The sequence below is a fragment of the Nelumbo nucifera genome, chromosome 8 (genome assembly GCF_055504915.1).
Source record: "Nelumbo nucifera cultivar China Antique chromosome 8, China Antique-T2T, whole genome shotgun sequence".
Lineage (NCBI taxonomy): Eukaryota > Viridiplantae > Streptophyta > Magnoliopsida > Proteales > Nelumbonaceae > Nelumbo > Nelumbo nucifera.
Window position 1 is genome coordinate 19,536,953 of NC_142656.1, and position 17,316 is coordinate 19,554,268.

Sequence of the window (17,316 nt, forward strand, 5' to 3'; positions counted from 1 at the left end):
TTGGAGATGCCTTTGATGGCTTTCTAAACCACTATATAATAGTGTAGGTCTCTCTTGCTTGGGCATTAGTAAGGATATTGAAAGCATGACTGATTTGATCTTGCACTCTCATAACACATATGTTGCTTTTTATTTTATGAGTAGCCACTTGATTTCAAAAAAAAACTTGTTTCAATCCAATGGATGTTTTTGTTTCAAAACTTTTTTTTTTTTAATTATGACAAATAGTGGGAGATTGTTAGTATTTGCTAATTTCAAAAAATATATATTATTTATTTATTTATTCGGTTGACACATGACACGTATGAGTTTATGATAGTATTTAGATTGGGATTCTAAGTGTAATAGGACTGTATTGAGATTAATTTGATGGATAACTAATTTTATTAAGTGATAAGAATTATTAGAGTCCTAATCACCTTTGGATGGGGGTTATAAAACCACTCAGTGGTTATGGACCCATCACATTTGGCCTCAAGATCCAAAGAGACCAGTGAACTCAATAAATTGAGAAAGAAAGGAGTGCAGAGGAAGCATTCAACAATAATGGTTGGAACACAAAGCGAAATCCAAATAGGTACGCACATTTGAATCTAATTTCATTTTATTTATCTGTTCATCAACTGAATGAGTTTTAAAACTTGCAATCCACTGCTTGGAGGCATCCAATGACTTGGAACTCTCACCCCCAAATCCATACTAGAGTTGCTAGTAACAATGAAGAAGGTAAAACTAGCACCCACTAGGGGTGTTCATTATACAGTTTAAACCGCTAAATTGAATGAAAATAGATTAAAATTAGCAATTTGGTCTGATTTGGACTTAGAAACGGATTGGTTCAGTTTGGAATAATTTTAAATTTTGGTGTATGATTTGGGTTCAGTTTTTTTCTTGAATTGTGAATGTAATTTATATGATAGTAATGGGTTGCACCTGTTAGTAATTCAGTTTGATATTTGAATTATATTTAGGGATGGCAATTTTGTGTATCTGACCTGTTCCGACCCTAATAGGACCCATTTATCAAAACCCTATAGGGTTTGGGTTTTGACTCTAGGGTATCTGGTATCCAATACCCAGGATGCATAAATATGCAACCTTTTAAAAAATGACCTAGAAATGGAACCGTTTTGGCCACTGGTTTTTTGTCAACGGTTTGACCACTTGGGTCAATGGGTTGTTGAATTTTCAACGGTTTTTTTACCAAAGATTAGGTTTGGGGTAAAATGAAACTGGTTGCCTAGATGATTTTTGGGCCGAACGGTCCGACCGTCCGGGTCAATAGTGGTTTGAAAACCTTGTAAATATAAACCTATTATATTATATATTATGCACAAATTTATAAATTTTAAGTATTAAGATAATTATTCTATTATTAATATTTTATTTGTATAAATTTTTTAGGATTAAAATCATCATTTGATGTAAATTTGGATTTGATAGATTGTTTATTTCATTTAGTTATAAAATGCTAATTTTAAATATTATTTATTTTAATTTTTAGTTGAAATTGTTAACCATATATATGGATTGATTGTTTTGATGAACACGAAAGTTAAATAAATCTATTTTATTTTATTAAATAACACAAAAGGTAAAATGGCTTAGTTGGCACTATCATTAATTGATTTGGGTTTAAATCACACTATAAGCATTAAGAAACTCTTTTTTTAGTAGAAAATGTTTGGTCAAGGGGTTTAATGGGCCGGGATGGGTTTAACAGGTTTGGGACAGGACAAATTTTGGAAATTAAGAAGAAAAATTAAGACAGATTTAGAATCAGGACACATAGGCGAGTTCAGAAATAGGTAGGGCAATTTGTACGAATACCCTTCCCATTGCCATTCGTAATTATATTTTGCTATTATGCAGGTATGACTGTGTTATTTGGGCTTTCTAATTATGCTAAACCCAATAGAATAGATAGCCCAAACTTTATTAGAAACTGGACCAAACCATTTTTTACGATTTGGCCTGATTTGATTTCTATTCTAAAATAGTTTGATATGAGTTCTTGTCCAAACCAAATAAAACCAGACCAGGAACACCCTAGCACCCACTTCTCCAAACTGAGCATTGGCCATTCTGATAACCCGATAACCCACCAAGGATTAAAAGACCATGGCAAAATACCACCCTATCGCGTTGCTTCAAGATCTGCCAGAGAAAGAATATATAGCAGCCTTCACACAATTGAGTCCAACCCAGTTTCAGATATAACCATTTCTCAAATGAATAAGGCTGCGATCCATTTCCTGGTTCAGAACTTATCATATTCAATGTTCTTTGATTGACACTTAAACTTTAACACAGGCCCAATTGATACTAACTACCGCTTGCCAACTCATTTCCAACATGCTACATCAAATAAATGGGTTAGATGTGATAGATGGATCGGGTCAGAAATTGTTTCCGCTGTTGTATGCATGATTAATAGTTTAATACGTTTTCTTGCTGTAATCCATAAAGGGGCGTCAAGGCATACGTGATATGTGTCTATATGTAAGTGTGTCACTTATATTTGTATATGTATATGCAGTACATAGATAAATAAAAAAATGTTAATGAATGTAACTTCCTAATCATATATATCATGCATCCAAATGGCCTAAAATAGGCATAATATGGGTTGGGCAAGAATCGGGTTCAACAGGACTAGAGCTACAGTCAAAAGCCCAGCCCAGTATTGGTTCAGTGAACCCGCATGTTGGTTGGGCCCTTTGACTGGCTGGACCAGCTTGGGTTAGAGCCAGCTTTAGTCAATGAAATCAAAACACACAATTTGTAAATCCAGAACCCAAGTATGAGAACACGGTTACCATTTTGTAGTCTGTATGGAATCTACTCCTCCGAAGACCCCAGAGCCCAATGGACGGAACCATCATTACGAAATTGCCTTTTCAATCAAAGAAAATGGAGAACCTTGGGTCACAGTCCTGGATAGCTAGCATCCAAATCACAAGCAAAACATTCAAACAGGGGCCTTTTCTAAGAAGCAATAATTTGTTACGCTTTCATACACATTCTTATCTTCCAAGTGCCAACCAACTGGTTAGTAAGGTCTCAGAGATTTGAAATTGAATTCCGCTTACACCTGAATTCCGTAGGGGGGTGTTATGGGTTGGGAGATGAGTAACACCCACTGTCACACACATTCATATCTTCATGCTTGCTAAGTTGCCATCATTATCATGTCATTTTGCCAAGCAATGTCATAATGGAGCTGAGGAAATATATGTATTCGTTGGGTGGAGGTGTTATATTGTCACTTCTCATTTTCCACATCTTTAAGTCTATAATTATGTAGCTAGGTTTTTCAATATATTTATGATATTATGGGTTGATCCATTTTGATTCATTTGATTGAATATCGGAAATCAAAAACAAAAACATTTTGTTTCTGCCCTTCAGCGTTGAATAGAGCAAGCATAGCTCAAAATATATATCAATGTACTAAATATTGTAGAATTCGGTATTTAATATGTTGAATATTGAGCGTGTAAAATTATCAATATTATATTTATTTTTTTTTTTTTAATTTCAAGCTATGTCTATTTTACCACTTTTAATGCACACCAGTCATTTTCTTGATTCCTATTATACAGTGTTTCGGTAACCCCTGAAAATCGATACATATCTATACTTTGATTTAGAGGGACTGTTTCATGCTTGAGTTTGGGATCAGCCCTCTTGAAACTGGGACAAATTGCTTCTTGTGCCAATCCGCCGGTCACAAGCACCTCATAATATGATTAGCCCCACTTATCCCTCATTTGGAATCTACTTGACAGTCTTTATTTATAGGGGTGTTCATGGTCCAATTTGGAGAAGATCTCAGACCAAACTAGTAAATTATGGTTTGAGAAATTTTCAAACCAAACAAAACTGTTTTGGTATAGAAACCAAACCAGATCAAACTGTTTTATTATGGTTTGGTGCAGTTTTTAATATGGTTTGGGAACTTGGATGATTCTATGATTCTATTAGGCTTAATCCAATTAGAAAGCCCAAATAGCTTCCCTAAAAATTAAAACTTAAAACTTTTATTTTATTATAAAATAAAGAGTTTATTATACATTTATAATTTTATGCACTCAATTTAGATATATTATATATAATATGTATACACTTACATTATATATATATATATATATATATATATATATATATATATATATATATATAAAATTTTGGTTTTACGGTTTGAACGGTATAATGAAGAGTGCAAAATCTTGTATTTTTTATGTATTTGTATTATATATATATTTGCATTTGTACTCTTTACAAACTGAGCTTAAGGATTTAGAACTAAATTGATTGGTTCTCAGGACAATTAGGTCTTACCTGACAAAAATATATTATACATTTAATATTATATATATATATATATATAGTTCAAGTTGGGTCTGAGTCAGCTTGGGGCTAGGAAGAACCAATTCTGAATCAATAATAATTGTGACAACATATCATGAACTGGAACCAATCCATCGATACCAGATCCTGGAACCAGAACTGACCAAATTGTTCGGGTCCATCAGAGGTCTGTTGGGTCAGAGCTGACCCATATCATGCACGGATGCATGTAGATGGTACCTTGAATTGAGATGAGCCCTTTGTTAGGCTCTGAGTTTATTAAGTGGCCAACATTTTGCAATTAAAAACTCAGAATTCATAAATGGCAATTTAAGAAAAGAAAAAGAGGCAAGTCTTTAAAATAAGGAATACTAAATGCAGCCTAAATTTTATTAACCATTACCAAAAGGAAGATACAAAAGTACATGAAAGAATGTATCCCATATTGACTCAGAACCATACAAAGAATACTCCTCCTCACCATCTCAATGCCACCCCATACAAGGCTTAAAAAAACCTGTTATTATTCTCAAGTTCTACATCCCTTATTCTTTGGTTATACCCAAGATTAAGGCCATTCACAAATTCAGCAAGCATCAAATTGCTATCACCATAGAAGTTTTGACAAAAAAAAAACACTTTTTCTCACCACTCCACATGACATTTTGGGCCCAAAAGATTCGTTGGGGGCCCAAAATATCTATAGTACTAATAAAAAGGCGAATAGCCCTATTTTCTAGACTTTTTCATTAGACATTTTTATTCCTTACCTAAGCAACATACAACGGGCATATATATCATTTACTCTCACTCCAAAAACTGTTTACTTATAATAGTTAAGAAACTGTCCACTTATAATTGTTCAAAAACTATTAATGAATTGTAAATAATTTTATTTCGAAGATACTGTCACATGCAAATGCATGTACATATTTACTAGTAAATACTAAAAGTCCAAATCGGGGCCTTATAGCACAATACTTTGTGAATGAGCTTTTCCTATCACAGCTTATTTTTAACCGTTCACCTGTCATTTAGGCTGCATTTGGGAGTGCTTCTCAATGGGTATTTTTGTGCTTTTTAAGTTGGGTAACCGAAAAACCAATAAAAAAATGTTTGGTTAAAAAAAACTCAAAATGACATTTTTACATAGAAAATGCATATTTATAAAAAGTAGGGAAAAACTCTATTTAACCTTTTACACTTGGACAAAAAACTGATGACCAACCAAACACTAAAAGGTGTTTATTCAAAAAGTCCAATTTGAAATGGTTTTTTTTTTTTTTTTTTTAAGCCAAGTTAAACCAAGAAGTACTTCCAAATGCAGCCTTAGGGAACTACAAATCATCATGTTGTTGGCGAGGTTCTGGGTTTTCATTCCAAGTAAGATGAGATTAAATCCAATCGGTACTAGCGTTTGGGAATGTGATTTAGTGAAGTCCATAAAGGTTCGGTTTGTTTATGGCACAAATTCCATTTGCACGTATACAAATTGCATGGGAGTGTGAGTTAGGACAATGGAAATTTCGGTTCATTTTTGCTTCACATTTTATTTTACTTTTCTCTTATTTGCTAAAAACTTTGTTCCAAGTCTTACTTACACCTTGCCCGAAAAAAAAAAAAAACACCTTCGAGTGTGTCACCACAGAGCTAGCAAAGGACCCTGATCAAGGTTTTTAAAACCGGATCGGACAGGGAACCATTCTGGCTCCAGTTCCTGGGTTGAATGGTCCAACCAGTCGGTCTGAATGGATGGCCGATTTAGACAAATAAAAAATTAAAAGAAAATCAAAAAACAAAAAACGGCTAAAAACTGTTCCCAGGTTGAACAGTTTGACGGTTTGATTGCCCGGGTCAGCAGTTTGCTGATTAAATCAATAGTTTTTTGGCCAAAAACGATTTTGGGGTTAAACAGAATTGATCAAGTAATCAATTTTTCCAGTTTGACCGTCCAATCCAGTCTGATTTTGAAAACATTGATCCTGATAATGAAGAACTTGCTCAATCAAAACAACAAAATTTCACATAAGCAAAACAACATATGAATTTGAGTACAGAAATGTGACGAACAAACCCTTTTAGGGATAGTAGCACAGCAAATGATTGAACCAGTTTCTTGGCTCAATGCATTCTTTCGAAACACTAAGGGTCCATTTGATTCATGGTCAGAATCAAAAGTGGAATCAGAACCAAAATCCCTTAAAATCAGAATGGGAACCACCCATTTCCATCACGTCTCACCTATATGGTTCAGATGCTAATCGGAATTGAATTCCAATCATCATTGTTTAATCAATAGAAAATTTTCATTTTTGTATTAGCTTATTAATAATTTTATTAGTACTTTTTATTAGTATTTAATAATTAATAATTTAATATTTTATGATCAATTTATCATTATTTTATAATATTATTATTTTATTACATTTTTATCAATATTTTATTAATATTAGGGAAGGGTGTATTAGGGTTTGGGGGGTTTTTGGTTAGCAGTTGTTTACTTTCTGGCAAACTCTAAAATGGGAATCTCATAGTCATTCCCCTATACGAGAATCAGAATCCCATTTCCACCAAACAAACGACTAGAATCCTAATGGGCCTTTCCAATCCTAATTCCAGGCATCTGAAACGGACCCTTATTAATGGGCCTTTCCAATCCTAATGCAGCTATTCTTTGAATTAAGTATTAGCTCCATTGTTTTTCTTTTCTTATTTGTGCAGGTTACATGTTCGTGTATTTGTCATACTGATATTAAGAACTAAGAAGAACAAAATTTTTAATGTTTCTCATGGCGATCTGCAATGCTTAGGAATAACATCGCTATCAACCATCATGCCATGTTAATATGTTACTACTAATTAGCAAGCGTGAAGTCCTCTCCTTTCAATTCAAATGGATCAGGCGAGCAGCAGCAGCAGGCTGGCCAAATCCCATGGAGTGCGGGTCCGTGACTAACCCATCCTAATCAAATCTGGGGAGACTGAGAATTGAGATCTTTCTTGGTCGTGAACGAAACCGTGTTCGTAATTTCGTATCCCTCCTTAACACGTCTTTTCTTTGAACTGGTTTAGTTTATGACCATTGCACCCGCAAATCTCAGCGCATGAACAAGACTTTCAATAAAAAAGAATAAGAAAAAAACCAGAAGCAATGAAGCCGCTGCTCAGCTCATGTGCAAATGTTGGAGTTGGAGGGATGGAAATAGTAGAAATCGCGTAGATGATTCAGCTTGAAAACGTGTTCATCGAAAACTAGACAGAGTTTCGTAAAAATTTGGGAATATTCCTAGAACAGCTGGCCTTGGATCCTTTTCCAATTTCACTTCCTCTCAAGTCGGAGCCATTGAGTCATTGACCAGAGTACTGACTACCTGCTCTGAAGTCTGAGGTCTGTTAATCTGTCTGTCACTGTCATATCTTGCAAAGGGGACCCTTGTCTTAAAACTCGGGTAAGCTTTGTCCATACACATGGCTAGTTGCTGGCTGCTACTGCAATTTCCCGAGTTTTAAGGTCGTCTCTGCTCTCCTCATTTCCCGCTTCCTTCTCTCCCTCTCTCCACTGGTGCTGTCCTCTTCAATGGCGGTACCATCTGAGACATCAACTCTATTCATACAATGGGGCCAATCAGGGCATGCCACGTCAGCCTCACCTTAATCAGATGACCTTGGTTGTATCATGTTTGGCTCAATGTTACTAGCATCAACCAAGTGTAGATGATTTTCTCCTTAGGTGGTGTTTGGTAAGTTTGAAAGGGCCTGATATCTAAAAACTTGCTTTTCAGATGTTGGATGGTTGAACCTGAAAAGTGAATCATTTATAACAACTAAACAAAGAATATAAATTTTACAGCTTATAAGCAAAGATTAAATTTTACCCAGAAAAAAGAAAGATTAAAATCGGGTGTATCATATCCATATCAGCGCATTCAGATATGCATGAATATATATGGATATAAAAGGAAGGTTTTTCTTTTTAAATATTTAAAAACTTTAAAATATTGGATAAAACCCTTTAATACCTATAAAATTAAAAAAGAATAACAAAAATAAAAATTATTAATCATATTAATATTTTAATCCTTATTGATAAGTCTTTGACCCTTAAAAGGGTGCACAACATTTGGCTCCTTGGACAATTATTAAAGTTGGGAAATCGTGGGAAAGTTCTAAACAAGCATGGAACAAGGATTTGGTTTACCCAAGTTGGAAGGGCAACTGGAATTTTTTCTTCTCCAGACAACTCTTCTAACCTGCCTGTGGGCACTGAGCTGTGCCCATACCTCCATGTGTGCAGAACAGGGCACATGCTTTGGTCCCAGGATTTTAATGGCAAATCCTGTGCGAACACATCCATATCCCTTCAGCCACTCTCTCCATGCTTCATGCTTTTAGACGAATCTCTGATGTGAAATCCAACCCGTATCATGTCATTACTGCTCTGAACTCTTGACCATTGTGCTGAGGTCGAACTGAATCATAAATTCAACCCGAAACCAGAAAGCAATTCATCAGAATTCACTCATCCGGTACAATTCATACATGCCCATGTCATTTACTATGTCATAGACCGTATGTATCATGTATGTATATATATAAGACCCCAATTTAAATCAAACTTAAACAAATTTTGTCTGAATGTTTACCCATTTACCTAGAGAAGGGAAAACGAACAAGACCTAAGAGGAAGACAGAGAGATAGGGTGATGACATATGTATGAAATGAACTGATGAGATCAATGTGGATGTCACATCTTACATGCCCACAAACCAGCAGCATGCTTTGGCTTGCTGTGCGACTTGTGGGAGGGGTTCCTGTGAAAGAGCGGGAACAGCGCCGTGACTCGGACCGGGTCAACATGAGACCAGGCGAGAGGTGACAGGACTCAGGAGACAGCGATGATCACCCATGTTAGATGTTGGGCCCTCGGGCACGCGTTATCTTGATCAAGGGTCCCACCCCTTACATCACCCCTGTTTGACAAAGTTTTTCACTCGCTGCAATTCTCCTTCCTTTTCCATGGTTAGCTGTAAACCAAACCAAACAAGCCTTTCGAGGTGGTTAAAATCATGTTAAAACCATTCATTGGTTGCTCCAATTATAGCTCTCAACACGCTAACCCACAAAAGTCGATGCCATGAAATCTCTCTCTGTTTGTTTTGTTTAATTTTGAGCTGCCACTTCTCTTCACATGCCTAACCCTAACGTCTATAAAAGAAATGATTTGTTTGACTTATAACACCCAGACCAAATGGCCAACCTATCACCATCTGGTTCAAGCATTGAACCACTATCAAATCAAGGTCAGTATGGGTCGAATCAGACGAACCATCCACTTTTGTATCTGTGTTTGGTTAAAGTGTAACTGCAAATATGTTTGGTGCAATTAAAGTTATGTATGATTCATGAAAATGCAATTTTGTTTTGATTTTGTATTGACAAATTCTATTTTCCTTTTAAACATATTTGGTTGTAATGAGTACGATTACAAGCACAAATTTAGAAATTGGATTCTACCTTTTTTATATTGATGAAATTTGAGTATAAAAATGTGTTTTCACTTTTTGGAATCGAATTTTGGGCTGTATTTGGTTGCAGTGCAAATTTATTTGTATTAGTACAAATGCATGGGAATGCAAATGTAAAAAATTTAAATTTTGATTTAATTTTGTTTTGGATTTTACTTTATTCTGTTTCATGTCTTAATTTACTTCATTTGTACTGCAATCAAACAAAATAAGCTAAAATTTGAAATAAAATAGGTCAAATTTTACACTCAAATCATTTGCACTGCCATGATTTTGCACCAGTGCAAATTTATTTGTGTTGCAACCAAACACAGCCTTAATTTCATTTTCAATGCAAAAAAAAAAAATGTAAGAAAAATATTCATTTTCATTTTTTTAGTACAAAAATGCATTCCTTACCAAATTTGCTTTGGTTCAGCTTTTGCACATTTACCAAACGCAGGTGTCATTGGGGTTTGCTTGGATGAACTTACCATAGAATAGAACAGTACTATTGGCGGACTGACCTCCTCCTAGGATCCCAATCCCATTTACTAATTACAGTTGGATAATTATGACCTATTTGTTTCATCTTAACTCTTATTTCTTAAGAGGAATCTTTTAATTTTAAGAGAAAAATTGTTGTTCGTTTCCTCTTATCTCTTAAAATGCAATTATACAACTTTTTGTTTTTCAATGATACTCCCAAAAAGACAAACAAAAACTCTCATATATGGGGTCAAAATGGATATTTGATAATTTTTAGAATTCAGAATTCAAAATCTCTGCATTCAGAGTTCAGAGGAAAGAAAAGTTCAGCAATACCAATATATACCTCTTAATGTAATTATTGCACTTTCAGATGTCAGATTTCAGAGCAAACGAACAAGCCCTTAGTGAATGTATAGGGATATGTGTATCCTAAACAAACCTAGGTTGATTTAGGCCACATTTGGGAGTATTTAAGTTAAAAATAAGTACTTCAAAACAAGTACTTATTTGAATAATCACTTATTTGTATTTGTCATCCAACTTTTTCAAATGCTTATTTGAATAAGCACTTATTTCATATTGGGCGTATGATAGTCTTTTTCTCCAATAAGCATTTAAGTAAGCATTTATGACTATTTTGTCATTCATTTTCTTTCAAATTTTCAAAATATACCCTTATGAAAGTACTTTTATTAAATTACTTTTATAAAAACACTTTTATGAAAGTACTTTTATGAAAATATTTTTATAAAAATACTTTTATAAAAGCACTTCATAAAAGTACTTTTATAAAATTCAACTAGGGATAATTTTATAAATGGTATTTTAAAATTCAACTAGAGATAATTTTGGAAGAAAAAAATTGAATAAGTGCTTATTGTATAAACACTTAAAAAGAGCTGGAAACTTGGACTTAAAACATAAGCCCTTATTTTTCAAATAAGCAGTTATTTGGGACTTATTTCTTAAATGCCAATAAATACTTAATAGCTCAAATAAACACTTCTAAACACGGCCTCAAATCCGGTCTTTAGCATGCTAACACTAAGAATAAGAACTAATAATTTTGTCCATCATTCTTAATTGATTATATATATAGTGATTGTTACTGATTATAATTAGAGCGGGTTAGCCTAACCCATTGAATTTGTGAATCATCTTTTTGACAAAACCAAAGCCAAGCTCATAAAATTAGGGCTTCTCATGGTTCCATTAATCAAATTGTAGGCATATATTTGAAACTGAACCAGTTATTCAATTTTTAGAAAATATCAAATCAAAACCAAACTGAATCAATCGATTAACTAATTGACTACTTCGATTTTTTGGTTTTTTTTAATTTGTATTTATAATATATATTATAAAAATATATAATTTAAATATTATAAATATATATTATATATAATAAAAATTAATCTTTATTTTTTTAACAAGTCAATTGAAACCAAACTGATCGATTTTGGTTAACTAGAGTTTTTTATTCAGATTATCGGTTTCAGTTCGATTTTCGACTTTAGGTTTTTTTATGAACAGCCGTTACACCCCCTACATGAAAGGTAGGGTAGGACTTACTTGGGAACCTAGCTAACTAATAAGCCCGTGAGAACTAGTCGTTATTGAGTGAAAATAAAGAAAGGAACATAACGGTACAAAAGGCTCTCTTTCTTAATTCTAGCTAATGTTAGAAGATAGAAAGAAAGTAAGAAAAAAAAGCCCATCTTTGTTGACCCCATTTCTTCATTTGTTAAACCTTATTTTTTGTCCGTTTTATTATTACCATTTCCCTCCGGAAGAGCTAAAGAATCTTGGGCATATTAGGGATCGTATGATGCAAGAGCCAATATACTTCCCGTGCTACCATACTACCATACTGTTACACTCTCAAAAACCACTAAGAAGCATCAAGTTGTGCTTGATCACTGGGCCCCAAACTGGTTGACCCATCAGCTAAATGAGTATCGGGTAAGATCTGATTAGAAGTTGATTGGAACATAATTAAAATTTATAAACATATCATTATCAAAAAAAGGTACACATGCAATAGATGATGGACCACATGTAGGTAACTGGTCCCACACTAGTGACCCACCAGAGTTACTGCACCACATGATGAAATCTATCTCCTCAGCAAGTCACCAACGCATGGACCATACTACACAGATTAAGTTAAGGTGGTAGTTGATATATCAACAACTGCATGTGGGAATGACCTAACCACATAGAGGGCGCATGGAGCAAAGATATAAATATATATTTATTTATTGCCTTAGAGAAGGATTGGATGAGGAGGGTCAGAAATAGCTGCTGAGAACATTAGCCAAGGGCCTTATTTTATTCTTTAATTTTGGCTAACGTTTGAGCACGTAGAGTGTTTGAGTTATGGACTATTTATATTGTTTTAAATTCATTATTTCAATTGTAATAAATATGTTAAGAGGGGTCCCAATGTTTAAACATATAAAACCTCCTAAATCTTAGTGTATAAGTGTTTTGGTGACCGTAAAAACCAATACATATCAACACTTGAACCATGCTACGTAGGAACCCTCCAATTGAAACTGCACAAATGGCTAGAAATATTTCTTTTGGTTTTTCATGGTTCATATAATAGGGGATAAAGGTCGGGACTGAGCAGGGTGCAGTTAAGGTGACGGGGATCAGCTGCGTCCCATGGAGCGTACCCCACAGCCCATCCCATCCGTGCATTGGAAGGATCTCCCCATGACAAGCAGGGGAGATGTTCCCATGCATGGAAGGGATGGGTTGTGGGGTGCACTTTGTGGGCAGCTGAACTGATCACACACACAGGTTCATTGGCTATGGTTCCAATTGACCCAACTCAAATTAGGTATTGGGGTACTCGAGCTTAATTTGAATCAGAAACTCGATTCAAGCTTGATTGAGTTTCAAGTCTCCATTTTCAAACTTGACTTGAATCCATTATAAATAAATTAATGTTTATTTAAATTAATATTTTATTACAAGTTCAATTAGGCTCACGAACTGTTGGAGACTAGTATTGTAAAGCTCGAACTCAACTTAATTAAGACTCGAGTTGAAGTTGATTCAAATTCGATTATCTTTGGATGAAGTTCAAATATTTAGCGAATCGAACTCAAATAACTCAACCCACTACCCCTACCATTAGTGGGCATGTCAAAGAGAGTCTGTATTTCAATTTCTAAGGGGTTTGATCCCAAGCTTTCTATCTTGAAGCTGAAGGAATTCAGACTAAAATGGGTAGAAATATCTGTTCTGATCATGGTTTATTGCCGACCTCCCAAAGGAACCCTCCCAGGTGGGACCCACTCATCGGGACTGTGTACAGAGGACAGGTGTCCATGTGGGCCCATGGGTGCCCACTGAATGGGGACTAGGGACATGGAGAAGTATGGGGAGAGCTCCACTCACGTGGATGAACAGTTGGAGCATGGGCTGCCCAAGACATCAAACATTATTTCTGTCTTGTGCCTACAAGAAGGCATATGCGTAGGTTTCCGTGTATGGAAACTGTGATGTGAGCCATGGATGCAGTCACCACCAAGACAAGAATAAATACAAACTCCACTAGGTTCCACAAGACTCAACATCACAGTCTTATACACATCCAATCAATACTGCAAAGAAGGCAAGAGAAACACTGCTTGTGAAGAATGTAGAAGGAGAGGATGCCCACCTTATTTTCAAAAATATCCATTGCACCTGGGCGTCATCCTTCATCAGATTCCCACCTTATTTTAATCATAAGCTATCATCTGTCTATTGGGGTCACATACAATGTACCCTGATTTTGGCTGCCCACTCTTGACCCGAACCCGACCCTCACAAAACACATCTTCTCGTTTTAATTTTACAACTGTTTGGATTGGATGGCTTCTTGTTCTTGGTGGCACTGAATAGAGCTGTCAACGGAATTGGGGCTGGTTGGAAATAGGGTGATCACTTCTTCTGAACGAATTATTAAACGGGTCTCAGAATTGAAACGATTATTAATCGGAATAATCAAACCTAATTCAGTTAGACCTGATTTTACTTGACATTTATAATGACCCTTGATAATAACTTGGAACTTTTTATTTTTGATACTATAATTTTAATAAAAATAATAATAATTAATAAATAGTAAATTGGTTATATGCTAATAAAACAAATGTTTTAAACCAAAAATATCTTATATGTTGCAAGGGTTTGATTATGATGTAGTAAAGGTGAAAAAAATATGATAGCGAAAGAAACTTATAACCACCAATCAACTGGCATCACAAAAGTGATAACCAATCAGATGGATTTTCATCAAAATTCATGGATATCTATCATGTCTTTCCAGCATCATAAATTTTTTCATATTATATATAAAATCTATCCTTTTAGACAAAATATAACAAAAATGATAAAAATAACCGGGAGACCTTTATATATTATTAACTATATAATTAATTCGGATTCTAATTGATTCGGAACAGCTGATTCTAACCCAATTATTAATCCAGCCACATATCACATAATCAGACCCAACATAATCCGTTTAATCGCTTCGGTTCTATTGTATAGACCTGACGGTCCTGACCCATTGACAGCTCTAGCGCTGAACCTGAACCGACCCGACTATTACGCCTTTTAAAGTTTAAATGCGATATCCAATTGGGCCAAGTTTGCTCCTGCTTCAAACCCGAACCGATTCCCATGCAGAAGTCATTAACCATCAGTTGATCAGGTTGATTGTTGACGTATGAGATCTCATAGGTGGGACCCATTTGATGATGATTCCCGATCCCCTTCACGTAAGTCAGAGACTGTTGATAAAATCCCGACGACCACAGATTTTCTTCTTTAATAATACCAAAAGAAATGGGCACATAGAGACTTACAGAGAACATGATCTGAAAACAAGATATTGGAATGGAAATGGATAGGCAAGATTAAGGGAATTAATTTGGTCATAGACTTACTCTTCCATCCATTAAAATTCAAATCTCTCGTTAAGAGACAACTGGAGACTAAACGATAAAGAAAAGAAGGAAGACCAAATTAACAGTGGGCCCACTCTGCCCTACAATTGGGTTCCAGCATTTGCCAAAAAGAAGCCTCCAGTGGATCAATCAAGCCCAGTTCACAACTACTTAAACCCCCTCACCCCCCTTACTTCAACCCCCTCTGCTCATTCTCTCTCTCTTTCTCCTTCTCTCTCACTTTCTCTCTCTAGATTCTAGTTTCTCAAACACTAACAATGGCCAGACCACAACAGCGATATCGAGGCGTCCGTCAGAGGCATTGGGGCTCCTGGGTCTCTGAAATTCGACACCCTTTACTGTAAGTTTGTAAATGATCCAAATCCTGATGTTTCTTAAACGTTTCGATGTGTTCCTGGGATTAACTAAGGAAGCGTTTGGTTTGGCTCTGTTCCCAATTTTGGACATACAGGAAGACAAGAATATGGCTAGGGACATTCGAGACTGCCGAGGACGCAGCCCGGGCCTATGACGAAGCAGCCAGACTCATGTGCGGGCCAAGAGCAAGAACCAACTTCCCTTACAACCCCAATGCGCCGCAGACCTCTGCGTCCAAGCTTCTCTCTGCAACCTTGACAGCAAAATTACATCGTTGCCATATGGCTTCTCTCCAGGTGGCCAATTCTGTTATGAAAGAGCCTCAGAAAGCTCCGTCACCGATTGTCCTGTCCGATAACGGCATTGCCGGACAGTCGGAAGAAATGGGTGTGTGGTCGTCATCGAAGAGACCGGCCGTGCAACAGCCTGAGACCAATTGGGTCGTGAAGAAAGTCCAAATGGAGAAAACCCCACAGTTCAAACCTCTCGAAGATGATCATATAGAGCAGATGATACAGGAGCTACTTGATTATGGGACAGTTGAGCTCTGTTCTTCAACATTAGACTCTCTCTAGCTTCGTCACAAGCGTCTTCTCATCTCGCTCGCGGCTAATGCGACTCATTTTCTATTTAAACCTTTTCGAATCCCCCATCTGTGTTATTAGATCGTATCTGAGCTTTAGGTTTTTGTTCCAAGCGACTCATTCGATGGGATGATATTATTATCATATGTACAGTAAGAGAATTTCAATAGAATATATATGAGATATTACATATTCCAAGCTCCTCTGTTCACGAGCAGTAAAGGAACCCAAATTAAAGTTGCAAAGGTGAGGGAATTTAGAAGGTTCAATTTCTTTCTTAGCTTTCAAATTGCCTCCTTTCTTTTCTTCTCGGCCTCTTCTTGGGTTTCAAACTCAAAAAGTTATTTAGGCTGATTGAGTGGAGCTCTTCCCTTTAATGATTTTCCATTCAGGCCTTGACGATTCATAGTGGTGGGCTCTCTCTCTCTCTGTGGCGTGATTGTGAATGAGTTCACATGTGGTGCAACGTGAACTGTGTGGACAGATTTGGAGACGATGATGACCTCTCTTTGCTATTGCCTCTTTAACTGAAACTCTGAAAGTCTGAAACAGCTCTGAGCTGAGGTTCTAGCAGGTTTAGGTCCTTTGACTCTTGAAAGTCTGAAGTGCTACTTTTGACCCATTTCTTGGCTATTAGGCTCTCTGGTTAGTCCGATTTCATAAATCGCGAGGCACCAAATTTAAGTGATATCCCACTTGTGAATACCACGGCACACCATTTTTCAAGCGTTATGATGTTAAAGATTTATATCTTGATTGCTTACGTCAAAACGTTTTTTTTTTATTTTTTTTTATCACCTGCAATTGCGGGGATCCCCTCTTCCGTAATCTGCTTAACCAGTTAAGATACCGGGGATCTATCATAAAACCTTGAAAACAACCTATTCCATTGATTATTGAACATGCCTATTTTGGTGGCCCACCTCCTTCAATGTGATTGAGGTAAAAGATGTGGCATCAATTTTAACCGTCCGATCAGAACACTGTTCCATGGATGCTCAATGCAGAGAAGAGAAACCAGTCTACAAATTCATGGGGTTCAAAATTCTGATGGT

At 35.9% G+C, this 17,316-nt stretch overlaps 1 protein-coding gene across 1 annotated transcript; it reads left to right on the forward strand.

Annotated features, from left to right (window-relative positions):
- The first annotated feature begins 15,484 nt into the window (after window positions 1-15,484).
- On the forward strand, window positions 15,485-16,459 carry LOC104589060 (ethylene-responsive transcription factor ERF003-like). Its single transcript, XM_010247244.3, has 2 exons — window positions 15,485-15,660; window positions 15,772-16,459. The coding sequence occupies exons 1-2, from the start codon at window positions 15,578-15,580 to the stop codon at window positions 16,250-16,252; spliced, it is 564 nt and encodes a 187-aa protein (XP_010245546.1). The 5' UTR covers window positions 15,485-15,577; the 3' UTR covers window positions 16,253-16,459.
- The last annotated feature ends 857 nt before the right edge of the window (window positions 16,460-17,316 follow it).